General features: G+C 44.3%; 1 protein-coding gene across 1 annotated transcript in view; it reads right to left on the bottom strand.

Moving 5' to 3' along the window:
- Positions 1-27,312, bottom strand: part of atcaya (ATCAY kinesin light chain interacting caytaxin a) — a gene marked incomplete at its 5' end in the record, with an annotated part of 29,003 nt that overhangs the window by 1,335 nt on the left and 356 nt on the right. The window contains 8 exons of the mRNA XM_084307554.1: positions 661-696; positions 3,072-3,170; positions 3,283-3,369; positions 10,023-10,154; positions 20,947-21,049; positions 22,547-22,720; positions 23,292-23,546; positions 24,164-24,222. Coding sequence (XP_084163680.1) covers positions 661-696; positions 3,072-3,170; positions 3,283-3,369; positions 10,023-10,154; positions 20,947-21,049; positions 22,547-22,720; positions 23,292-23,546; positions 24,164-24,222 — 945 coding nt within the window. The remainder of the gene's footprint in view (positions 1-660; positions 697-3,071; positions 3,171-3,282; positions 3,370-10,022; positions 10,155-20,946; positions 21,050-22,546; positions 22,721-23,291; positions 23,547-24,163; positions 24,223-27,312) is intronic.

A 27,312-nucleotide genomic window follows, 5' to 3' on the forward strand; every position in this document is an offset into this window, starting at 1 on the left:
TTTGTGTACATATTTGTGTACATATTTGTGTACATGTCTGTCTGTCTGTCTGTCTGTCTGTCTGTCTGTCTGTCTGTCTGTCTGTCTGTCTGTCTGTCTGTCTGTCTCTCTCTCTCTCTCTCTCTCTCTCTCTCTCTCTCTCTCTCTCTCTCCCTCTCTCCCTCTCTCCCTCTCTCCCTCTCTCTCTCTCTCTCTCTCTCTCTCTCCCTCTCTCTCTCTCTCTCTCTCTCTCTCTCCCTCTCTCTCTCTCTCTCTCTCTCTCTCCCTCCCTCTCTCCCTCTCTCTCTCTCTCTCTCTCTCTCTCTCTCTCTCTCTCTCTCTCTCTCTCTCTCTCTCTCTCTCTCTCTCTCTCTCTCTCTCTCTCTCTCTCTCTCTCTCTCTCTCTCTCTCTCTCTCTCTCTCTCTCTCTCTCTCTCTCTCTCTCTCTCTCTCTCTCTCACACAGTAATTGGTCAGTGCTTTGGGAAATATAACTCAAGCAATTAATAAAATTTTGCTTGATAGTCACATTTTGGCACTTGGGCAGACGCCCACATACTGGAGAGTTGACAAAGGCAGTGTAGCATAGAAGGTGCATCCAAATTAAATGCAGCATTTATATGAGGAGCCTGCGTGATGGAATGAGATGAAATCCAAACAAGAAATAAGTAATCGATTTCACCTCTCTTTTCGAGCTTTAATTCTCTCTTCATCGAATCTGAAAAAGAGAATAATATAATATTGTCATATCCCTGTTGTAGAAATGTCTGGCATGTAGTGACAGAGAATGCTATTTCCAAAGATGTGGAAGGAGGCTAAGGTTTTTCCTTTACCTAAGGATACCAAAGCTGCTTTTAATGAGGGAAATTCTAGACCTATAAGTATTTTACCTGTCTTGAGCAAAATCATGGAAAGGTTGGTGCATTCACAAATTCAAGAGTATTTTGTTTCAAACAAGCTTGCAACAGATTCTCAACATGCCTATAGAGCTGGTCACTCTTCTACTGCCTTGATACAGATGACTGATGACTGGCTTAAAGCTATAGATAACTCTATGTTGGTGGGAGCTGTGCTGTTAGATTTTAGTGCTGCATTTGATGTGCTGGACAATTCTCTACTGGTTATGGTTTTAACTCTTCTGATTTAAAGTGGATACTAAGTTATTTGTCCTCTAGATCACAGAAGGTGTATCTAAATGGCAGCCTGTCCAGCAGAGGTCTAGAGTGTGGCATTCCGCAAGGAAGTTGCCTAGGACCTTTGCTCTTCTCTGTATTTACTAATGACCTATCTTGGGGTCAAACAGTTCTTTATGCAGATGATTCAACATTGTATTATGCTGCACCATCATGCAATGTACTTAATGAAGTTTTGAGTAGAGAACTTAAAGTTGTGCATGCCTGGGTAGTATGTAATAGACTTGTCCTTAATATCTCCAAGACTAAATGTATTGTGCTTGGAACAAAGCACAGGTTATCTACAAATCCAAAGCTTCATTTAAACTTGTGTAATTCGGCAGTTCAACAAGTTGAAAGTACTAAACTCCTTGGAGTGATGCTGGATTGCACTCTGTCTTGGTCTCAGCATATTAATTATATTGTTTTAAAAATGGGAAGAGCAATTGGTATTTCCAGGAAATGTGCTTATTTTGTTGCCCGTCCCCTTTTATGTCAGATAGTGCAAAGTTTAGTTTTATGTCATCTTGACTATTGCTCTGCGATGTGGTCATCTGCTGCCAGTGGTGACCTCAGGAAGCTCCAGGTGGTCCAGAACAGGGCAGCACGGTTGGTACTGGGCTGCTCACTAAGGTCTAATGTGAGCCGTATGCATGCCCGCCTATCTTGGCTTAACGTTGAAAATAGATTGTCTTTTAATATACTTGTGCTGTTCAAGTTGGTCATGAGCAGTAAAACTCCTGTTTTTATACATAATCAGATTGTTTTTAGTAATACTGTGCACGAGCATTACACTAGAGGTTCCAGTAGTGGGCAGCTTGAATTGCCAGGTCCTAGAACCAGTGCTTTGGGGAGATCTTTTATTTTTAGAGCATTAACTCTTTGGAATGGCCTGCCTCGGAACCTCTGCTGCATTTACAGTAGATTCACTTTAACACTGTAAAGTAATTTTTTGTTTTTGTTTTACACTAATGTAATTTTAGCTATCTTAATTGTTACAGTAGTTTCATTATGCATTGTGTGTACTGACTTTTAATAATTTAGTTTTTGCAATAGTGATTGTTTTTGTATGTTTTTTTGTGTGTGGACCCCAGGAAGACTAGCTGGTTGCTATCGCACCAGCTAATGGGGATCCCTAATAAAATAAAATCAAATGCTAATTATATATTAAATGTATTCAAAGTTGTTTGTGAATAAAAACATTATCATCTCAATCCCTGTTTATTTTGAAACGTATGATCTTCAAATATTCCATAATTCTTTTGCTCAGAAATATTCACAGTAATCCCTTTTCTGAGGCAAGATTTGTTCGTTTGTACATTTACATAATTAATCTTTTCCAAAGGCTAAATATTTCCTAGTCAGAATGCATGCGTTGGTGATGGGAGGAAACAGCCCTCTTTGTTGGGTGTTGATTCTGCAGCTTGTGTGCGCCATCTAGTGGTTATAGAGAGGCTGACAATGAAGATAAACTTTGGGTTGAGATCAATTCACTTTCAATTCAATGCATTCAGGACAGGAAGTGGGTTTTATTTCCAATTCAAACATCAAAACTTTCATCAGCAAGCAAACTGCAATTTGCTGTTTACATTTTATTGAATTGATTTCATTTAAGTGGTATGGATTTTTGACATTGCTCATTTAATTTATACTACTTGGGGAAACAAACAATGTAATACATGTACCTAATTATCTTGATGCTAATGGCAACCTGTCCCTGCCTTCTGAGTTTTCTAGTTCTATGGATTGTCCCTAACTATTACCTCATTATGTTTACTTGTATGAAATACAGTATAATTGTGTAATTATGCCTGAATGCTTTGCTTTTGTTAGTGTCTTTCATAGTCCCATATGAACTGAGCATTTGTATGCTGCACAACAGACAAAACAACCAACTAACTAGCCTAACTAAGATACTTACTGCGCCACACACTCAGGGACATGCACATGCTCCATGGGGACGATCTCTGCCAACTCGTCCAGACTGTGGACGTACTGTATCTTATTCATGAACTTCACACTGCAGAGGATAACAGGACACACGACCACAACTCCCGTCAGTTCAGTTACCATGATACTGCTACAGGTACAATTGTTAGTTTATTTGTGAGAGTGTGGGTGTGACTGTGTACCTGATGAAAGGTCTTGATATGGCCAGCACGGTGCGTATGAACCAAGTAGGGTGGGCAATAACCAAAGCCTTTAGATTCTTTCTCAACCTGCAACCACAACACACACATTATCAGGGGTGTAAAAAGTACCCAGAAATTATATTTAAGTGAAAGTATGGGTACCGTCTCGGCGTCTCAAAATCTTACTCAAGTAAAAGTCAGAGTATCTGGCTAAAAACACACTTGAGTAAAAGTCTAAAAGTTTCTACTTTTAAATGTACTTAAGTACTAAAAAGTTAAAGTAAAAACTTTTCTTCTGACTGTCTATTCTTCTGATAGCAGGTGTTTAATCAAATATCCTCGCTTTCTAGTCTTGCACAAGGACCAATCAGCATGGGTATGGGCAGGTTAATTTTCCATTGATGGGGATTTGATTGGCTGTTTTTAAATAAAGTGCGGCCGCAGGATTAATAACGTTAACGTTAGTTCGGCCAGAGAAACAAATATACTAATTAAAATGGTTGGACCTGCGAGATTTGTACTTTGTAGGTCTGCATTTTAAATGTAAGGAGTAAAAAGTATGTTTTTTTCCTCTGAAATATAATTGAGTAAAAGTACAAGTATACAAACCTAATAATACTTGAGTAAAGTACAAATCCGCAAAAACAGTACTTAAGTATTGTAAAAAAGTACAATTACGCAAGTAATTTACACCCCTGCACATTATAGACCAGCTATTATTTCCTCAAAGCACATGGTCAAGTAGGGTAAATGTTTTTGTTTTTGTTTTTGCCCTGTGTCATCAGGCATTGATGTTGGTGTTAGTAATGCTGTGAAGTGTGTTTCGGCACCAGGGCCGGGGTGGCTTGGTGAACGTTGCACTGCAGTGGACGATTTCCTGGCTATCCTGGAGCATGCTGCTTACACTAATGCTACTAATGCTACTGCTAATGCTAATGTTGATGCTGAAATGGGTCGTTGTTCTAATATTCCACGCCGCGGGACGTTGCCGCTTTTCCCTCCTCTTGCCCGGTTCATTGATGAAGGTCAGTCGGTTGCTAATGTGGGGGGTTTCGCTGAGTCTTATTTACCTTTTTTACAGGTAAAAGGGCTAACAACAGGGTGCAGGCCGGGTGTACCGTGGCTACGTAGCCAGGTAGCTTTGTTCCTGTGCCCCGGCGGGGATGAACGATGTCCCACCCGGCCGATGTTTGAGAGCGAATCGGCTTGGAGGGTGGCAGTATGGACGGATGAGTGGTATACTGCTGCGAGTCAGGATGGTTTGTAGCGGCGGCCAGTGTTATGGCTCAGCTGGCTAGTTTCCTATCCACATTGGCGTCGGGTAGTGGGGCTATGGGTCCAGCCGACATTGTAAACATGTTGCATGTTTGTGGTGTTATAGAGATCTTGACTCAGTCGCAAGCTATAACTGCGGGGAGGATTAGGATGCTATCAACGTTTGTTGTTAGGCATGTTTGGTTGGAGCACTCTCCTCTTGGGGAAGAGGATAGGTTTTCTCTCCTCATGACTCCTTTTTCCACGGAAAGACTTTTTGGTCTTTCCGTGGCGCAGGCGGTTGTTGATCTGGGTCCCACACCGCCTCACGCTGTGCAGCCAGAGGTGGGAGCACGGCCTCGTCAACGACTGTGGCGAGGCCCTCGACAGGCGGCCATGTTTCCCCCGCCAGTGGTGCCCTGGGCGGAGAGTCAACAGGGATCCACAAGGCCGACCACCTTGGCGGCCAAGGGATCGGCCATTTTGGGTGTATTCGGCTTGGATAAAACAAGCCGTTGTCATTCTGCCGCAAGCAGCCCGCTCCCCGTTCAATCCTCTCTCTGTTACCCACGGAAGCGGGGCTCTGATAGTTTTCCTTTGGCTGCGGGCCGCGAACCTTCTTTGAAGCGCATGCGGCCCCATTTTTCACTTCTCATGGGGACAGGGGCTGACACCCAGTTGATGGCTGAGCCTGGGTCTGTCCGTGAGAATGTTGTGCTGTCGCGTGGCTCCTGCACCACACGTTGTGTGATGGGTGAGCCTGGTGTTACGGCTGCCACTAGCTACAGTGGTCAGCAGGGGGACTCGAGGCCTCTTCTGTTGAATGCACAGCAAGGGTTACCCCGGCCTCGCCTTCGCCAGGCGGGGTATCACGCTGATGCCTCCCACTCCCGTGAGAGCGGCAGTGGTCTGCAAAGAAGAGGCGAGCGTGATTTGGGTGATAGCAATATCACTGCAGGGCTTCGGCGTGTAGGAGCCCATGGGGTCCTCATGCCTTGCGTGTCTAGCTGTAGAACAACTCCTCAGCATGCGCTAGAGGGGTGTTCAGGGGGGGGGGGGTGTGTGTCAACCAGTTTGATGACAGCTTCTCCCGTATCAAACCGGCCCTTTCTGTCGGGGTCCCCCCTTGGGGAGGGACTGGGCCACCTATCTACTGTTCCTTGCGGCCCAGCGTCAGTTGACGGCGGGTGCGCTGTGGGATTATTTTCACATATGGCGACAAGAATGCCGTTTGGAGGGGTGGATAGAGAGAACGTTGAAGGAGGGGCTTGTGTTGCAGTTTGCGCAACCCCACCTTCCGTTCTCAGGTTTGGTGCCGACCCTATTGTCAGGGTCAGAAGCAGTGACAGCCCTGGCCGACGAGATCCAATCTCTGTTGGCGAAGCAGGCCGTAGTCGTGGTCCCGAGAGAGGACACAATGTCAGGCGTCTACTCCCGTTATTTTCTGGTGCCCAAGAAAAAGGGGGGGTCAGACCTATACTGGATCTGTCCGCGTTCAATCGGTTGATTGTAGCGAGACCGTTCAAGATGTTGACCGTCAAACTCCTTCTGCTTGCTGTCAGAAGGGGAGACTGGTTCACCTCCATAGACCTGAAGGATGCGTATTTTCACATCCCGATTTTCCCTCCTCACAGGAAGTTCCTGCGGTTCCTGTTTCAGGGCGTAGCGTACGAGTACCAGAGGTTGCCGTTCGGCTATTCTCTGGCTCCCCGCACATTCACCAAGTGCGTAGCGACTGCGCTGGAGCCTCTACGTCATCGGGGAATACGGGTTCTATTCTATCTCGACGACATTCTACTCCTCAGTCGTTCGGAGGAGGTTGCCAGGTCTCATACCAGGCTGGTGGTGGAATTCCTCACCAGGCTGGGTTTTGCTGTGAACTGGAAGAAGAGTACACCTCTTCCCAGTCAACAGGTGGAGTACTTGGGCTTGACGTTGAGGTCAAGGCCCATGATTGTAACCCTCTCGGAGCAGCGGCGGGTGTCTATCCTTCGCGCGCTCGGGGGTTTCCGTCTGGGAGGGACGGTCACGGCGCTGCAAGTGATGCGCCTGCTCGGTATGATGGCATCTGCTCACACGGTGGTTCCTCTTGGCCTCCTCTTCACGAGGAGGATACAGAGGTGGTTTTTCTCTATGGGAATAGATCCGGTGAGGGACAAATGGAAACGGTTGACGGTTCCTTTGTCGATATGGGGAGATCTCGCCCATTGGAGGAGGCTGGGTATCCTCACCATTGGGGTCCCCATGGGCAGCAGGGGCTCACACGTCACGGTCTTCACCGACGCCTCTCTCACGGGTTGGGGAGGGACGTGTCAGACCCACGCAGTGGGGGGCAGCTGGACGAAGGTCCATGCTGGCCAGTCTACCCCGCACATCAATGTGTTGGAATTGAAGGCGGTCCTCCTGGTCCTCAAACGGTTCGACCACCTGGTGGTAGGCGAGCACGTTCTGGTCAGAACGGACAGCATGACGGCAGCGGCGTATATCAACAGGCAGGGTGGGACTCGTTCCATCCGCCTGCACCGGGCGGCGGTCGAACTTTGGCTATGGGCATCTCGCAAGCTGCGCAGTCTGAGGGCGCTCCACATTCCTGGTGCAGAGAATGTGGGCGCGGATATGATGTCTCGGGGCGGTCCTCGTTACGACGAGTGGGAACTCCGCCCCGACATAGTCAGGCAGATCTGGGATCGTTTCGGGGAGGCCTCGGTAGATCTGTTTGCGAGCCGACGCTCTCACAAGTGCCCCTTGTGGTTCTCGGTCAGTCGAGCAGATCATCCCCCCTTGAGGGTGGATGCCTTCTCGATCTTTCCATGGCCGCCCGGTCTTCTGTACGCCTTTCCTCCTGTACAGCTGTTGGGTCAGCTGTTGTAGCAGATACGGAGGGAGCGCAGGACGGTGATCCTGGTCGCGCCGGACCGGGGCACGGCAGTGTGGTTCCCGGTCTTGATCCAGCAACACGGGTCGCTGTTCCAGTGCCCGGTGTTGAGCCAACGCCTGTTGGTGTGGCTGGTGAGAGGGTAAGTCTGGAGAGGATGGACCCTTCTGTGGTTAATACCATCCGGAATGCGCATGCTCCCTCCACTGTTGCGCTTTACACGGGCAGATGGCGTATGTTCCAAGAGTGGTGTAAGGCGGGGGGCCGGGACCCAGTCTCCTGCCCCCTGGATGCTGTCCTTGGTTATCTCCAGTCTCTCCTTGGTCGACTGTCGGCTTCGACGGTGAGGGTATATGCAGCAGCTATATCCTCCTATCATGAGGGGTTTGAGGGGGATGTCTTGTTCAGCCACCCTCTTGTAAAGCGTTTCCTGCTTGGCGCTCGACGCGTTAAGCCGGTGCAACGCTCTTTGGCTCCAAGTTGGGATCTTCAATTGGTCCTCGGTCGGTTGTCCTTGGCCCCGTTTGAGCCGCTTGAGCAAGCGCCATTGGGACAGCTGTCTTTCAAGACCGCGTTCTTGCTGGCTGTCACCTCCGCTAAACGCGTGGGTGAGCTCTGTGCTCTTTTGGTACGTCCAGAGTGCCTGTCTTTTCGTTCCGATTGCGGTGCCACTCTGCGGCCTAATCCTGCTTTCGTGCCTAAAAATATCCGGAGTTCCTTCCGCTCCAGGGATATTGTGGTTCAGGCGTTTCATCTGCCTCCTCACGCTAGTGAGTTAGATGCGGGCCTTCACCTGTCATGTCCGGTCCGTGCTTTGGGAATTTACCTCAGCCGTACTCAGGACCTCAGGGTTACCGATCAGCTTTTTGTCTGTCACGGTGGTTCTCGTGCCGGTAAGGCACTATCGAAACAGCGCCTGTCCCATTGGTTGTGCGAGGGCATTGCCCTCTGCTACACGTTGGCCGGGCTGGATCCCCCTGGGGGCGTCAGGGCGCACTCCACTCGTGGGATGGCTGCCTCTGCCGCTCTGCTGGGTGGGGCCTCGGTGGAGGACATCTGTGCTGCAGCTTCATGGTCCTCCCCGGGCCCCTTTGTAAGGTTTTACCTCATGGACATGACCGGGGGTTCTGTCTCCCAGGCGGTTCTGGGGTCTGTGGCCTTTCCTGCTTCCCGTCCTTTGGTAGGGTAGCAGGAGTGTGTGGGTATGGGCCAGTGTGTTAGGTCACACGTGGTTCTGCCTGTGCTGTGTGTTCAAGGGGTTCTAGTTCCATCTTGCTCGCACTCAGGTGGAGTTGACTGTGCCCCCCCTTCATTAGGAAGGATGGGGTGACGGGACTCCCCAACCCCTTGATGTGGGCTTACGGGTCCTCAGGGGGTACATCTGTCGGGCCTCGCATCCGCTCTACCCCATATCTCGATAGGCTTAAGAGCGGGACGCGATGGCCAAGTACGCTATATAATGACAGGTTATGTATATAACCTAGTTATATGAGTACTGGCTAAGCGTCCCGCTCTTAACGGCCCTGAGTTCCCTTTTGAGGAATCTTTTCCTGGAAACAGGTTTTTTGGCGAGGAAGAGTGTTTGGTGACCATGCCTAGTGTCTTATAGGCTACGCCTCCATAGGGGCGGGACCCGGCAGGTGATGGGCGTATTTGTTTTTTCGTTAGTGGAGTACAGTAGGTACATGAGATGAGGTATATCTCGATAGGCTTAAGAGCGGGACGCTTAGCCAGTACTCATAACTCGTTCAAGATGCAGGCCATGTAAACGGTTCCATTAGCCATGCTGTCTGAAGTGGTGGATGGTGAGTAGCACTACGAGTGTATAAATAGCGGGGCTGCCCTCATTTGTTTCAGTTTACAAATGTTTGTTTGTCTCCGAAAGGAAATTCTCATTTAAAATGTTTTAGTATTTTTTCTTTTAGATAAACAAGAAAAAATATATAATATATTCTGTTGTATTAGTGGTGAATTTAGCTTCTAAAAATTGAATACTGCCCCTGCACTGACCCATATCACCCCCTACTTCTATACTCTTCCCCCACTATTGTGCAATTAATTATTTAAGTGTAATGTATTTATATTCCTATTAAAGTGCAATATATCCATACCTATCATATTGATATCCTGAATAATAGCTACTTTGTCTAGCTGTGTTACTGTGAAATGTTGTGTTGTTTGATGATTGTGTAGCACCTTACCTTGTGTAAAACACTTGTGTTTTACTACTTGTATGTTTTACTGTGTAACACCTTAAAGGTTGAGTTCTTCATCTTGTTGTACTTATGTTACAATATTATTATATTCTATAGGAGTGTTTCCCCTTTATGTATTATACTACTAGTGGGCCACCACAGTAAGGTTGTCACCCACCACACAAAAAACAATATTATTATAAATATTTATCTACAAAAATATTTCAGATAAACAGTGGTCTTCCTGTGTAACAAGCACCCAGATGATCTGCCCTGCACTGACAAAGGGGCAACTGCAGCACTGAACACTGATATGAGTAACACCTCAACTCTCCTCAGGTGCATCTCAGATTCCCCCAGACCTCCTCAGTAATGTGGGTCTGTGCTTCCCTACCACCATAGTGTGTGATTCCTACCTCCTGTCAATCATCTGGTAGCACTTCTTCAGCCAGCTGATGCCAGGCATCTTGCCCCGTGGAGTGGCTCCGTTCATATAGATGATCAGATAGTCCTCAGCCACCAGCATCTCCAGGCTGCTCACCACATACCTGGATGAGAAGGGGTTTACTTTGAGCTCAGTCGAATCATTTAGAGATTCAAGCAGGGCTGCTCAAAGGTTATAGATAGGTTAAAGGTATTCAATTTGGTGTATTTTGATGCAATTATATCTGATCATTGATTTTATTTTCTTATTAACAAGCGTATTAACAAACACCATGACAATAAACCAAATATGATATAGGTTATTTGGTACATTTCAAAATACAAAAAAAGAGGACAAAGAATTCTAAAGAACTTGCCAATTGGATTTTTTTGGCCCACCATCCATGTTACTTTTAGCTCAGTTCTCCATATCAAAAGGTTTGGGTACTGTCGTGTTTTAAAGTTACAACTTCATTTTGGTAACCAAAACTAATTATTGTATGTACGACTATAGCAGATGAAAATAATCTTAAAAGGACAAGTAGTGAGCATGGAGTAAACATGAAACTGACATGAAATATTCAGCTGTCCAGTGAAAATAATATTGTTTAATTAATTAGGATTATGTTGTAATATGCAATAATGGCCATAACAATAAAAATGATGACCTAATGCATTTAATTGAGGAAATTAATGTTCAGGGGGAAAAAAAGGACAGCTACAAATAAATTCCATTTAATAAAATAACTATTGCTGATGTGGGTGTGTGGTAGTGTCTCAGCTTGCTACATATCTACATAAAATGAGAAACTGTCACATGTCTGTTGAAATACATAACTAGCCTACCTGTTGCAATAATTTCAAAGAAAAGTATTCCCATTCACTGTTCCTCAGATTATATGGTTGCTGGTTTGGTACAAAAACATCTTGTTAATAGAGAGAAATTGTTAATTATTTTATGATTTTAGTCAAACTCCATATCAAAGAAAGGCCCTATAAGTGTCTCTAATGATAGCCTGCTGTCAAAATGTTAATCACTCAAACGTCCCACTTTTTATTTTAAACAGGTACAGTATCTAGCTACTGGAGACTGAGGAGTGAGGGGTGTGTGTGAGGTCATCTGGGAAAGCCTGGCGAGGGAGTACATGCCCCCATCTGAGAAGGAAAGCTGGAGGGCAGTCGCAGCTGATTTCCAGCTGGCATTGGGGCTGTCAATGGAAAGCATGTAGTGATCCAAGCCGTGCCTCCAGTGGATCCCTTTACTGCAATTATAAAGGATCGCTCTACATCATCATCCTGGCAGTTTATCCCTTTACTTCAATTACTAAGGATCATTCTCCATCATCCTCCGGGCACAACTTGGGACAGAGAAGCAGGTCTACAACTATAACTGGTGGTGGACTGCACTTTCTGCATTCTGGCAAAACATTACCGGGCGTACAGGGTGAGACGAGACTGTTGTGAAGGCCACCTGCATCTTCACAATTTCTGAAATGTTCTACCGAAGAGAACCACACGGATGCACAATCATCTACAAACCCACAGCTGGATACATAGCAGTATAGCATCTCAGACATTGCCAAAAGGGAGAAGTTTCGTTTTTTTCTCTCTCCCCAAAGTAAAGTGTCTTGGCTGAAGCCTTGACTTATATCTCTGACTCTTCAGAAGACAGACTGAATACAAAAATCTTTGTGATATATTCATTAATTATTCAACAACTTGTAAATGTATTAGCCCTCTTGTGTATTTTATATGCCATGTTATGAATGATTTAGATTTTTTTTTTTACAATAAAATACAAATTTCTTAAAACAAAACATACCTCAGTGTTTCATTTCAAAGCATTTATTTATTACAAGTGTCACAGTAAACCAATTTACATGTCATTAAGAAAACACAGAGGTCACGAGTGTATATACAGTGTTTCCCACAGGATTTTGTGAGACTGTGGTGGGTGAACCTCTGACCCTCTAGTATCGGGGGGTCCGGGGGCATGCTCCCCCATTTTTTTTTTTACATTTTAAAGTTAAATGCATCAATCTGGTGCACTTTGAGAGCAAAATAAAGAGGCTAGATCTATGATGAACTTTGTGCTCAAAACACAAAATCGACTACTAGAACATACATTTGAGCCACCAAAGAAATGAAGCAAAAGTGGTTACCTGTGTCGATGTTTATTTCTTTAGAATATAAAAAGATATATACTGGATTACTATTACGACTACTACCACTGCCAATACTACTGATAAATCCCTATTGGCAAACTGTATATTTATATAAAAAAAAAAAAAAATACTAAAAGAAATATTTTCGGTTCATTATAAAACTGTGGCGGGACTAATTAGGGCCGCCAGTCTAGGTAATTAATGGGAAACACTGATATATATATACTGTATATAAAAACATTCAACATTCTTTTTACTGTAAATAAAATAACCAAACAAGCTTCCAAACAACTGAGTGAAACATTAAACGAACACACCAACATTATGGGAAATGAGCTTACCATCTTCTCCAGAGTCAGACAAGATAGATACCAATTTCCGCTGTGTGCATTCAGTAGAAAGCTATCCGGCTGCAAGCTAGCCTAGCTCAGCAAAAATAATTGGAAGCGGATACGGACCACTAGCCTAGCTGTTGGTCAAAAACACCTCTCCCAAGAGTTTTAAGCTAGGCTAATAGTCTGTATCTGCTTCCATCTATTTGTGCTAAACTAGGCTATCTTCTTGTCTGACTCTGGAGAAGACTGTAAGTGCATTTCCCATCATGTGAATGGCACATTCATTTAAGAGAGACCAAATAGCATAGTGGGTGGCATAGCGGAGATTGCGCTCGTCACCAATGCAAGAGACTCACTCCGGTATCGAATCCCAGTCTCAGCATTGCCTTCGGCTTGGGCCGGACGTTGTACTGGCTCATTTGGCAGAGTCAGCGGGTGGAAGTCAATGGGTGGGGATTGGACGTTGTGGACAGCGACCCCTACAGGTCGGTTGGGAGACACCTGCACAGAAGAGACAGGAAGTGGCGAGGGTAGTGTGAGCCTCCCATGCGTTACACCTCGCCAATGAGAGTCCGCACTGGCAGGCGAAAAGATGTGACAGGCTGCCTCCTCGTGTGCCGGAGGGAACACGTGATGCAAGGCTTCTATCCTCTCTACAACCGACCAGTGGGGGGCATAGTCGAGCAACGTTCAAGATAGGAGAGGGGAGAATTGGATACACGAAATTGGGATGGGAGAAAAAAATAGAAAATAAGAAGAAAAAGTGGATAAAAAAAAGAGAGACCAAATAGTCAAGAGTAGGTGACAGTGTGTTTGTGTATACTACTCAAACTCGGCTTCATACATAATCTGTTCAATTTTTATTCTGACCTGTGCCTGTTTCTGCAGAGACAACCTTTTATAAATCCCCACAAGGCTGAGAAAGTAGAGCTCAGCATAATCATGGGGCTTCTCCAGAGGAGACAGGCTGTTCCTCTGGGGCTCTATAAGGTCCTGGTCTGCAGTCCCTTTTCGCTTTCTCACTGTGGGACATCCAGTTAAGACGGGGAGAGTAGACGGGACAGGGGTGACGGGAGTCAGGGGTCGGCTGCTGCCTGGTCCTTCTGTGCCTTGCTCTACCGGAACCAGGGTGATGAGGCCATTGCTCCCACTTTGACCCTCCTGTAAGAGGTATACAAAGACTTGTACTGAGTTACACACAACGCATTAGCATTACTTTAAGCAATTACATCGCTAAAATAGAATTCTAGGCTACATGAATCGTATAACATGATTTCAAGAAAGTCTGTTTTCTATACATACACTAATGGGGTGGTCCGCCATAACATTAGTCAGGCTAAATAAATACACACATATATATATATGCACACTTCTTTCTGCCATTTGAATTATGTTATGACCTGCCTCCATCAATAAAATAACACATGGACAACATTGCACTTCACTATCCCTATGATGTAACAAAACATCTTGTGGAGGGGGGTGAGTTGGTCAAAATTATCAGCGATTTTGCTATATAAAAGATATTGCAACGGCTGTTAAATCTAAAGGACTGCTAGTGCTACAGCATTTATTGTTTTACAGCCACTACAGGGTTTAGCCTACTGTGGCTGACTAGTGGCTACACTAGCCAGTGCCATTCGAGTGACTCCACTAGCCATTACACTACACTAGCCAGTGCTGGGATGGACGTAGTTAATGGAGACAAGACATCAGATCAGATAAGAAATAACGTTTGATTTAAAGACAGATAATAAATATACAAAAGAGAAAGTAAGACTGGTCTCTTCCTTTTTAGAAAAATATATTTAGAATTTGCATTTTATTTTCTATGGTTCTTTTCTTGAGCAACTTAGATAACATAACTAGCCATCATATTGATTTACGTTCTTAACCAGCCATTACATGTTATTTACTAGGCCTAATTAACTAGCAAACATTATAGAATTACGTTTTTACAATAGACACAGGATTTAGCTTTTTTTTATCTTAAAATGTACCCAAACTCTAGATTTTTAGTTTTAGTAGTATAGTTTAGCTATTTTTACTATCTTCTTGAATTTGCAACCCGCGCCTGAGCATCTCTTCACGTCGCTCTGGCGTCACAGCCGAAGCGTTGTGCAACATTAATTATCGTCCGGATTAAACACAATGCTGTATGGCGCTGTGGGTTAAATCGAGTAAAGCCCCGAAGCCCCGCCCAGACGTTGGGCTTGCGGCTCTGCAGATTTATGCTATTGGGTCGATTTTTTTTTAAATAAATTATAAAAAAGAATATCTGCATAAGCTCAGAGTTTTAGAACCTCGCATTAAAAACGTCTTGAATTGTGGCTCGTTATCATCATCACAGTCCTCAGCACCCACATTACCTCTGGAGGACAGACCGGTGAGGAGGATGTGGTCCTAACATCCAGCTCGGGGTGGAAAGAGCAGAAGTGGGGTCTGCTGGCGAGCTCACCCACTGCTTGTGCTTCTCACTGCACTGGTTACCTAATCCTATTACATTTGGTTTTAGCAATCTGCGGAAAACGCAACAATAACATTAGCTTGTCATTTAAAACCTTCCCAAACTAAATTATAGATTTTTATTTTAAATCATTTTAAGGACCGGCGGCCACCCTGTTTTCAGCAGTCATCTAATTATAAACAACAAGACAGTGATGACGGTAGCATCAGTAGGCGATATCGTTGAACAATGATAGCTATTAGCTAGCTAGCTAACGTGTACCTGACAGTAGAAAACACACACTCTTATACAATAATAAAATAGCATACTTACCAGAAATCCTGAGCTCGGCGTTGTTTTGAACTCCAAGCTCGCCATCGCTGCTAAGTGTTTTGCGTTGAGGTGATATTTCAGGCTCGAAGTGCTGCGATGTCGATATGAGAATTCCTTACGGCAAAAAACGCACAACACGACGCTCTTGTCAATAGTTCCATCGCGGAGTTTTTTAAATGTAAATTTCCCGGCCACTGGGCCAAGCAACGCGTCGTCATTTTCCACATCTTCCATAATGTGTATGACTTCTTCTTCCTCCTTGATGTATAACGGCAGCTTGCATCCTTCCAACAAAGAGGCGGCTTCCATCATGTTTGAGCTGGACTCCCTGCCTTGCTTCGCGTTATTTTTTTTCCTAGCCGCATTTCTCGGAGACGCTCTCTGATTGGCCACTGACGCGTTTGCCCAATCGCGTGACGAGCTGTGTCTTTGCCCATTTCCACGTCAAACAGCCTGCAAACTACCTGGCGTTCTATCGCTATGCTCTAATACAAACTCTAACCTTAACCAACTTCGAAGAGTGCCTAAGCTTAACCAGTGTAGAAACACTATGTGAGTCTGCACTATCTTTTTCATATAACACTCGACATAAACTTATGCAATTTAACATTCTCCATAGAACCTATTTTACGCCGGAAAGACTTCACAGGATGAATGATGCTATCTCTGACCTTTGCCCTAGGTGCTCGTGCTCAACGGAAACAGGTAGCCTGCTCCACATGTTCTGGGAATGTAACAAACTGAGACCTTACTGGGGCTCAATTTGGGAGATTCTCGAAGAGGTCACAGGGTTTGAGATCCCATGTACACCTAAATTAGCATTATTAGGAGACATGTCTGACATTTCTCCAGATAAGAGAGGCAAGGTGCGGATCATTAAATCTTTGATAAATGCTGGGCTGGGTTTAGGCAATACTTAGAACAGATTACATAGTAGGTTGACGAGGCTATTATTGAAGCTCCCTTTTGTCTTTCTGATGGGTATATATTGCAATGAATGATACTGTAAATGTTATTAGTTGCTCTTTGAAGAGAAAAGATGTAATGGTAGATATTTATTTGTTTGGTGTAGAGGTATGGGCACCTGTTAGACGGGTGTAACTGGGTTTACAAAACTCTCAAAATGTGTAAAAAAATTAATTTGTTGAGGTCCTAGTCTGGGGGAGGGGAGGGGGGGTCTGGCCGAGGTTTTTTTGTTTTGTTTTTTTGTTTTTGTTTATATTGATTTTTTTTAATTTTCTTTCAGGGGGGGGGGGTAATTTGCATCTATTTTTCTGTAACTCGGGGAGAGGGGGCAGTTGGCAGCATTTCCTTTTGTATGGTTGTTGAACTGTTGAACTGATGCTGTAAAACTGAAAAAAAAAAGAAAATACCAATAAACATATTGTTTAAAAAAAAACAGTGTAGAAACAGGCATCGGCCAATCAGAGAGCGTCTCCGAGAAATGCGGCTAGGAAAGAAAATAACGCTGCCTTCTTCTTCTAATACAGTCTGGACGCCGAGGCGCATTACTGCCCTCCACCGTTCAATGTAAAAGTCAGGGTACAGGACAATATTATTATGAAGAAAATACAAACGTATACTGTCATAAGCTTGATGGTTCTTGCCCCGACAAAACAACGATTAAAAGCAAAATAAGAAATCCCAATATCAGATAATTCTTTAAACAGATTGATTGATTGAAAACTTTATTAACAGATTGCAGAATGGGTACAGTAGGCTAAAAAGAATTTCATCAATGACAAAACTGAGGAAAACAAAAACAAACCACGTGAACTTTGGAAATTACTCAATAATCAACTAGGATGCAGTAAAAAACTTAAAACCAGATTCTCAAACATAAACATAAAAACGGACAACACGCTCATCACAGACAAGCTGGATGTAGCCAATTACTTAAACATTTTCTTCACAAACATAGCCACAACACTGGTAAACAAACTACCCTCCCACTCAGGGCTTTATGGGGTAGAACACATAGTAGCTTACTACAAAAACCTAGGGGTCCGCAAGGACGACTTCAAGCTAGAAATGGTAACAACAGATGAGGTACTCAATAAACTGAGCGCCCTCCAACCTAACAAGGCCACTGGCCATGACAACATCCCCTCCAAATTCCTCAGAGACTCAGCAGCCGCCATCACCCCAATCATCACACACATAATAAACCTCTCCATAAAACAGGGACACGTCCCCAAGGACTTCAAAATGGCGAGGGTGACCCCTCTGCACAAAAAGGGCAGCAAATTAGACCCAGGCAACTACCGCCCTGTTTCTATTCTCACCTCCATCTCGAAAGTCATGGAAAAAATAGTCTACGAACAGGTCGAAAAGTACCTAGCGGAAAAAAATCTAATCTACGAATTCCAATCTGGCTTCAGAACATCCCACTCCACTGACACATGCCTTCTCTATTTGAATGACCACATCAAACAAGAGGTGGACGCAGGCAAATACTGCGGCATGGTCATGCTGGACCTACAAAAGGCCTTTGACACGGTCAATCACTCCATTCTGATTGACAAGCTAAAAGCAATTGGTTTTGATAGTCTATCAGTGAGCTGGATGCAATCCTACCTTGAGGGCAGGGAACAGATGGTGGAGGTAAACGGTACCCTATCCCCCCCTCTCACAGTGAGCTGTGGTGTTCCACAAGGAAGCATACTAGGACCGCTACTGTTCCTAATTTATGCAAATGACATGTCGTCAGCTTGTGACTGCAACTTGTTCCTGTTTGCGGACGACTCAGCCCTGCTGGTCTCTGACAAGAACAAGTTACAGGTTGAAAAAACCCTCAGCTCTGAACTAGGCAGAATCTGCATATGGCTCGCTGATAACAAACTATCATTACACATGGGCAAAACAGAGTCCATTCTCTTCGGTTCAAATAACAAACTCAGCAAGACCGACGGCTTCTCAGTTACAGTGGGTGACAATATTGTCACAAGGAAAGATGAAATTACCTACCTGGGTTCCATCCTAGAGGCTAATCTCTCCTGTGACAAAATGGCATCCAATGTAATAAAAAAAGTCAACCAACGAACTCGATTCTTGTACCGGATCTCCTCTCTGGTAAACAAGAATACCCTGAAGACTCTGGCAGGAGCACTCATTCAGGGGTACTACGACTATGCTTGCACCTCATGGTACCAAAGCACCTCAAAGGCGCTAAAAACAAAATTACAAACATCTCAAAACAAACTGGTCAGACTACTGCTTGACCTTACTCCTAGAACCCACCTCACCCCTGCCCACTTTGACAACCTAGGATGGCTTAGAGTAGATGACAGAGTACAGCAACTTGCAATGGGCCTGGTCTACAAGATACACTACACGACCAAGGTACCCATGTACATGGCAAAATACTTCCCAAAGGTCAGTGAATACCACGATCACAACACCAGAGGGAGCTCCACAAATCATGTTAAACCCAGATTCGGCTCAAATAAGGGACTAAACACGTTTCGCAATTATGCCACATCAATGTGGAACGCCCTACCCAAAGCTGTAAAGGAATGTGGATCACTACCCACTTTCAAAACCTCTCTCAAGAGACACCTACGGGAGACTGCAATGCAACACTGGCCCCTGTAAATATCCTAACCCAACCCCCTCCAATGTACAGTAATTTACCTAGTATGGTCTTGTCAATAGTCCAATGTACAATTTTGTTTGTTTGTACAGAGTCCCCCCCCCCCCCCCCTCAATGTACAGTTTTGCTTGTTTATACAATGTGCCCCCCCCCCCCCCCCCCACCCACCTCCAATGTAAATTACCCAGTATGGTTGTCAATATCCCAGTGTACCCAACCCCCCCCACCCAACCTCCTCCAATGTACAGTTTCTACGTCAAATGTATATACTCCCTTTTCTTGACTCCTTCTGTATCACAAACAGTACTGTATTTGCAAATCTGGTATGTCATAAATGTATAGATGTAGCAGTACTGACTATCTGTATGTCATGTATGTCATATATGTCCTGATGAATTGAAAATGGGGGACCCTGGTGTAAACAAGACGAAAGTCTTTCTCTGGTCTGCATCCCCTTAACAATTGTGTGTATTGAGCTGTACTGTATTGTACCCATTCTGCAATCTGTTAATAAAGTTTTCAATCAATCAATCAATCAATACAGTACAGACTTTCGTCTTGTTTACATCAGGGTCCCCCCACAGTTGTTTTTGCTCTACAACAACACCTTGACATCTATATACTGTACTATTTTTGAAGAGTGATCTTATCAACAATTTAATTTCCCTCAACTCCTGAATGCCCTGGAGAACCCAACCTGACAACCCATTTTCTCAACCTTGTATAAGCACACCGGAGTTTCATTAATTAACAAGATCATTCAGAGCTCTAGATGCCCCACTCCTCAAAGCCAACAAGGCAGCAGCTGAATCAGAACAGATAACAGCTTTGTTTGGTTTTACATGTTCTACCCACCACAATGCCCATATTATTGCCAATAATTCAGTGGCAAAGACTGATATCCCATTTGATAATCTTAAACCTTGCTGCATTTGAGGATGCAACACATACATCATCATATGATGACATCATACTCCACACCCTGCTTTTACACTTTTTGGATCCTTTGACCCATCAGCATAAATCTGTACATAATTTTGCCTCCCATGTCTGTTTTATATAATCCTCAACTTCAAGATCTGAACTGCTGATACCTTCCTGTTGCAATCTGTCTAATGCAGTCATGTCAACATTAGGCTCGGGGAGAAACCAAGATGCACCAATCACCAACTGGACTAATAACGGATCCTCGAGGAGTACCGTTTTCTATGTTCACGATTTCAGAGCAAGCTCCTCCAACTCTCACTTGAATTGTTCTTTAATTAAGAAAGTCCTTAATCCAGGTAAACATCCTCCCCTTTATTCCTGCATCATGTAATAGTTTAATTAATAACCCGTCTTTCTACATTGTATCATAAGTCTTCTCAACATCTAAAAACACACTAACTACAGCCTCCTTGTCTTTGTATCATACATCTTCTCAACATCTAAAAATACACTAACTACAGCCTCCTTGTCTTTGTATCATACATCTTCTCAACATCTAAAAATACACTAACTACAGAGCCTCCTTGTTGGCCATGGCTTTTTTCATGTCCAGAAGATCCAGAACAGCCACTGAGTCCATTGTGCCTCCAAACTCTAGAATGCAGCTTAATCCCCTCTGGCCCAGAAAGGTATTTGCCAATAGAAAAGACACACCCTTTAAAAAATGAAGAAGATACCTTCCACATGGAATATGTTTTTTAACAGTAAAAAGTTTAGTTTTACCACGTGAGACTACTGTGGACGGTGCAACAAGGTGATGTCATAATTTTAATGTGTTATTCTTTTCTCTATAATTAATTAATCGAAATGAACACGTTATTTTGACAGCTGAACACTCCCATTCAAACTAAGTAAGAAATACACAAATTAAGTCCAAAAATACATTGATATAAATATGCCATTGAAAATGTTAAATACCACAGAGTCTGAGTGGCTAGGACTAGGTTCCACTGTCAGAGCATTGAATATCATTGACTAGGCCATCCTCCATCAGTCAGCATTTAATTAAAGACTCAGCACTCAGTTTAACAATGTGCTGTGAAGTGGTGGTGAACTCACAGGAAGAGGTTCTCCATGATGTAGTGATAGTCTGAGCAGCTGCTGTCAGGCAGGTAGCAGGCAGAAAATACGATGATGGCATTTAGGCCTTCACCATAGTAACCTGTCGAGAGAGAGAGAGAGAGAGAGAGAGAACAGTTGTGCACAGTTGTGTATATGGGGAGGCAGAGAAAGAGAGAGAGAGAGAGAGATACCCTAGATTAGTAGTAAATGCTAAGCCTATGCCTTAGGTCAAGCAAATTAGGTGAGATACACTGCCCAATAAACTTTTATCTGGATGTCAGTCTTTCTAGGCCTTTAACCCTACCTTGTAAAATGCAATACCATCATCAAAGGCTAATTGCTGGGGGGGATGCAATAAAAATAATGCTAAATATCATGCTGTAGAAAGTTTCATAAAAAAAAAAAATCATACACAGGATCTTTATATTGTACAGGAGCAGTCCCACCTTTTAACCACTAAAACGACCCTGAACCCTATTGCTAAATAAACTAGCTGTTAAAGAATATGTATGGCACTGACCCAGGATACAGATGAAATAAATCATTTGTTTAGATAGATAGTTTAAAAGGGGTTAGCCACCAATTACAAAACCGTATTAGCTTGCCTACAGTGCTGCAGTGCTGAGGGAAGCGTAATTTGAGACTGACCCCATGTGTGACGACGCGGAGATAGGGTCTGATGACCTGCATGTCAATACACTGACCCCCATGTGTGAGGCCGCGGAAATAGGGTGTGATGACCTGCATGTCAATATGAGACTGACCCCCATGTGTGATGACGCAGAGATAGGGTCTGATGACCTGCATGTCAATATGAGACTGACCCCCATGTGTGATGACAATGACACGGAGATAGGGTCTGATGACCTGCATGTCAATATGAGACTGACCCCCATGTGTGATGACGCAGAGATAGGGTCTGATGACCTGCATGTCAATACACTGACCCCCATGTGTGATGAGACAGAGATAGGGTCTGATGACCTGCATGTCAATATGAGACTGACCCCCATGTGTGATGACGCAGAGATAGGGTCTGATGACCTGCATGTCAATACACTGACCCCCATGTGTGATGACACAGAGATAGGGTCTGATGACCTGCATGTCAATATGAGACTGACCCCCATGTGTGATGACGCAGACTCGCAGAGATATGGTCTGATGACCTGCATGTCAATAGACTGACCCCCATGTGTGATGACGCAGAGATAGGGTCTGATGACCTGCATGTCAATAGACTGACCCCCATGTGTGATGACACAGAGATAGGGTCTGATGACCTGCATGTCAATATGAGACTGACCCCCATGTGTGATGACGCGGAGATAGGGTCTGATGACCTGCATGTCAATACACTGACCCCCATGTGTGATGACACAGAGATAGGGTCTGATGACCTGCATGTCAATATGAGACTGACCCCCATGTGTGATGACGCGGAGATAGGGTCTGATGACCTGCATGTCAATATGAGACTGACCCCCATGTGTGATGACGCAGAGATAGGGTCTGATGACCTGCATGTCAATACACTGACCCCCATGTGTGATGACGCGGAGATAGGGTCTGATGACCTGCATGTCAATACACTGACCCCCATGTGTGATGACGCGGAGATAGGGTCTGATGACCTGCATGTCAATACGGTGCTCCTGCTCTCCGATGATCACGGTCCTCCAGAGACGTCCGTTGCCCCCCGTCCCGTCCTCCTCCGCTTGTCCAGAACCGTCACCAGGACCCGCTTTGGCCGATGCCACCGGTGTGTCATCTGCATGGGCATACAGAGTTTTCTTTTTCCTTCAAGATCACTGCTAAGGCACTTCTGCTTTCGTAAGATAGCATGAGACATACCTTTATTCTCCCCATGGGAACATTTGTCTTGGACTCCGTGGTGCAGTTTCACAATAAAAGCATCATCACACACATACATCATAGTAACAAGGACACACACATAGATACAAAGAACTCCTCTTAAGCAAAGTGCAATGCCAGCGAGCCACCACTAGGAGATGAGTGGCTAACCATGTCGTGAATGTGTGAGAGAGCGAGTTAGTGACATTGCCAGTCATAGAGGTGCATCTAAAAAATCAGTATCAGAAAAAAGCAACATCTACAACATACTGTATCTCATACTGTACATTCCTTTGTAGGAACACACATCTAATGGCAATGGTGACATATTGCACATGCCATATGGCCAACAAACTATATAACCTATTAGCATTGAGAATAATTCAAATTGTTCAAATAATACTTCTCAAATAGTGTGTGTGTGTCTGTGTTTGTGTGTGTGTCTGTGTTTGTGTGTGTGTCTGTGTGTGTGTTTTCTGACTTCTAACCTTCCCATTCTAGCTCATTGCCGTTGGTGATGAACTCCAGCGAGTCTGTTTCATCAGGCGTGTCAATGTCGTCAACATTAATGTCCAGATCGTCGCCGTCAGGTGTATCCGGGAAGTCATCCGACAGCAAAGAACCCTCACTGTGGTCCAATGATAGGTTAATCTCCGGGGCGATCAGTGTACGCCGTTTACGGTGGGTGGAGGAGCCACCTCCACCACCTCCATTGGGGCTCACATTCAGTGAGTTAGGGGGAGCTAGGACCAGAAGAGGAGAGAGAAGAGGGAAAGATCAGGAACTGAAAATGTAGATATGCCACGATTGGTAGTAGTGTGACCAAGTCAGCCTTGATCGAATCCCAAGTCGGTCTCAAGTCATGAGGCATAAGTCTCGAGTCAATGTGCCCAAGTTTCAATAAAGAATTCCAAGTCCATGTCAAGTCAAGTTGGAACAAGTCAAGTTTCAAATAGGCAACAAAAATGTATACATCTAAACATGTCCTTTTAAACGTTTATTTTATCTACAATTTTGCAGGGAATAAATAGTATATTTATAAATATAAAATCTAAGTGTGAATATCTTGCTATCTTGCTATAATACTTACATTTTGAAGTCATGTCAAAGTCAAAGTCAAGTCTCAAAGCACTGGATTAAGTCAAGTCCAAGTCTCAGGTACTTTCCCCATTTAGCTTGAGTACCCAGCTCTGCTATGATAGCCAGATCAATGTCACTTGCCAATGACAAGATAGTGAAACACAAAGTGTGATCTACTCAGAGAATATGAATTAATAATCGAATTATATAGATCTAGTATGTTATTCTGAGTGATCCATGCATCATGACAAGTCATTATATAGTTCTCAGTGTTACTCACAGGTTCTGTCATCGGTAAGACCACAGGAGGACTGCATGTCTCCGTACTCTGGTAATGGCCTGGTGGGAAACATATACAGTAGCACTCTAAATGGTAAATGGTGCATTTATATAGCAGCTTTTATCCAAAGCGCTTTACAATTTTGTTCCTCACATTTCTTTACCCATTCACTCACACCAATGGAAACATACACCGATGGCGGAGGCAACCATGCAAGGTGCCGACCTGCTCATCGGGAGCAGTTAGGGGTTAAGTGTCTTGCTCAAGGACACTTCGACACGTTGCCCGGGAGGAGCAGGAATCGAACCGGGAACCTTCCGACTACCAGACGACCGCTCTACCTCCTGAGCCCCTGTCTAAATGTGAGTTATGTACTCATGATGTGTTTTATACAATATGGCACAAAGCTACAGCTAATTCAATGACAATTACCTGCTATTTGATTACAATCACCGGTGTTTGCAACCAAGATGTCTGCGATCAAATACTGTCCATCATTATCATTTATTAAAGTAGCTAGACGTGACACTAAAACGTAATCAATTACAAACGATAGATACAGTATGTCTTGGTTATACCAGAGGCACAAACATGCTGTATTTAACTGTCTGCTAATCTGGTTCAGTATTACATAAAGAAACACACAGAGCGGGGGGCTCAAGTAACACACCACGTACTGCGCTGCGTCGCAACACGGCTGTCCCGGGTTCGACTCCCGGACCTGGCGACCCTTGCCGAATGTCTTCCCCCCGTCTATCTCCCATTCTTCCTCTCTCTCTCTCTACCGGACTGCCCGGTAGCAAAAAAACAATACAAATCTACCAAAAACATAAAAAAAAAAAACAAGATGCAGATGGTAATTAACTTCTCGCCTTTATAGATTTATAGAGCTGCCGGGCCGGGCTGTGTGAAACAGGAGAGAGAGTGATGGAAGGGAAAGAAATGGAAACACGGGGTGATGGAGGATGAGAGAGAGATGAATACATAAAATGCTGATCTGAAATGAAGCATTGAATTGCTTCAGCAACATAGGTTTCTTCACTGTCATGTCATATGAAATAAAGCAACTTGGAATTGAAAAAGGGAGAGAGGGAGAGATAGGGGCGAGTGGGGTGGAGGGAGGCACAGAGAGCCTGTTATGTTGCCCCGTTATACTGCTGACACCTGGTAAACAGGGAAGAGGGAGGAGAGGGCATGCATGCACAGTTGTGCATGTGTGCAAATGTGTGATTCTGGACGTTACCAACAACATCCAAAAATGCAAAGAAGCGGAGAGAAGATGAAATTGTGAGTCCTAATGATATAATACAAAAGAAAAACAGATTATCTATAAGTACTATTCAGCAAAGAAGGTCTATCTTTTGACTGGGAGTCAAAGCACATTTCCACACACTGCATCAGCCCTGGGTAAGCCGCTGACTTCATCCTTCTTTCTGCAAAGGGACAGTGAGTGACGGGCTCTTCCTGAGTCAACAACACTGGCAGTAGCCCAGGTAAACAGCACTAGCACGCACTGAACAGCACTGATCAGGCCCTATTCCCCCAGGAGTCCTACAGTGATTACCATTCCAGAGGCTTCCTTTGTTAGAAAAAGCCCTGAAAAAGACACATCTCTGCTATAGAGCGAGGGGATTTCCCTCTAAGAAAAGAGTGTGATAATGTCTTTCTTTGCCGTCTGTAAAGGTAACATTCTCCCAATGACTACGAGAGCTCAAATATCAAATCATCAGAGGAGAGAAGGATGCCGCTTACCTTGTGGAAAAAGGAGAGGGGCTGATTTTGTCGAGGATGAGTCAGGCGAGCTATTTGTCTTCACAGCCCTTGGTATCCAGTATCTTTATACATTCTCTTTTTCCCCCTCGGTCGGTAATAGGCAGCCTAGAGGCAGAGCATCTCTCGGAGCTGAGCCTAATGATCCATATGCTGCTCACTTTCTCTGTTCACCCTCTGCTCTTCCTCTCCTAAGCCAGACCTGACTCCATCTTCCTGGTGATGCTGTGTTGTTGACTGGTGGCTGCTGCTGCGTCACATGACGTGGCCCCGGACCATATATGGAGAGAGCTGCACCTGCTCCCTGGCTTCCTGCCTTCCCCACTGACAAGATAGGCAGGGATGGAGGCAAGGGGGTTGGTGCTGCCATCACACCTCCCTATTGCTTTTTTCTGCCTAGCTTTCTCTCTCAATTCAATTCAATTCAATTAAAATGGCTTTATTGGCATGACGTAATGACATGACTCTCTCTCTCTCTCTCTCTCTCTCTCTCTCTCTCTCTCTCTCTCTCTCTGTGTGACTATAATAAAATAAAATAAAATAAAAATTTTAATTAAATTAAATTAAATTAAATTCAAATGGCTTTATTGGCATGACGTAATGACGTGACTCTCTCTCTCTCTCTCTCTCTCTCTCTCTCTCTCTCTGTGTGTGACTGTTATTGTGGCAGGTTTCTTCCATCTATTTTCTTTAGTGTTATTCATGCCTGATAATACTAAATGTGTATGTTTGCTCCCCCCTCTCTCTGCCTCATTCTTTCATTCTGGGAAGCTCTAGATAACTCAACTTGATGTCCTTGCTTCTTGTTGTGATGTGAAATATCATTCAAGGATGGTGGCCTGATATTATCTCCTCATTCACAGTCTAATCATCCCCTACATAAAACATTCATGACTTACAGTCATATAATAAATTTTGCTTCGCAGCTTGTCATCTAACTACATTGACACAATATATTCTCCAAAATGTCTGCAATAGAATAGCATATGCCATTTAATGGACGCTTTAGTCCAAAGTGCCTTACAGTACCATGAGTGCATTTTATATTTTAGCGTGGGTGGCCCGAATGGGAATCAAACCCCTAACCCTGGCAGTGTTAGTGCCATGTTCATCGCTCTATGATCGTCACACTGGAACTGAAAAGCAGTCAAGAACGAATGAATCAGAACTAATCATGGCGCACAGTTCCTCTTCAATATATAGATATATCTTTATAATAACACTACAGTCAGGTTGATTCCAATGCACTAAGCAAGCCTAACTAGGCCAGCTAAGGCTATTCCACTGGGACATTATGCAAATGTCTCATTATGCTTAAGTCAGTGGTGCATGTTATGATGTGAGCTACAGGAAAAACAGCAAACATAATTACAAACAGG

Source organism: Notolepis coatsorum (assembly GCF_963971535.1).
Source record: "Notolepis coatsorum genome assembly, chromosome: 2".
NCBI classification, from domain to species: domain Eukaryota; kingdom Metazoa; phylum Chordata; class Actinopteri; order Aulopiformes; family Paralepididae; genus Notolepis; species Notolepis coatsorum.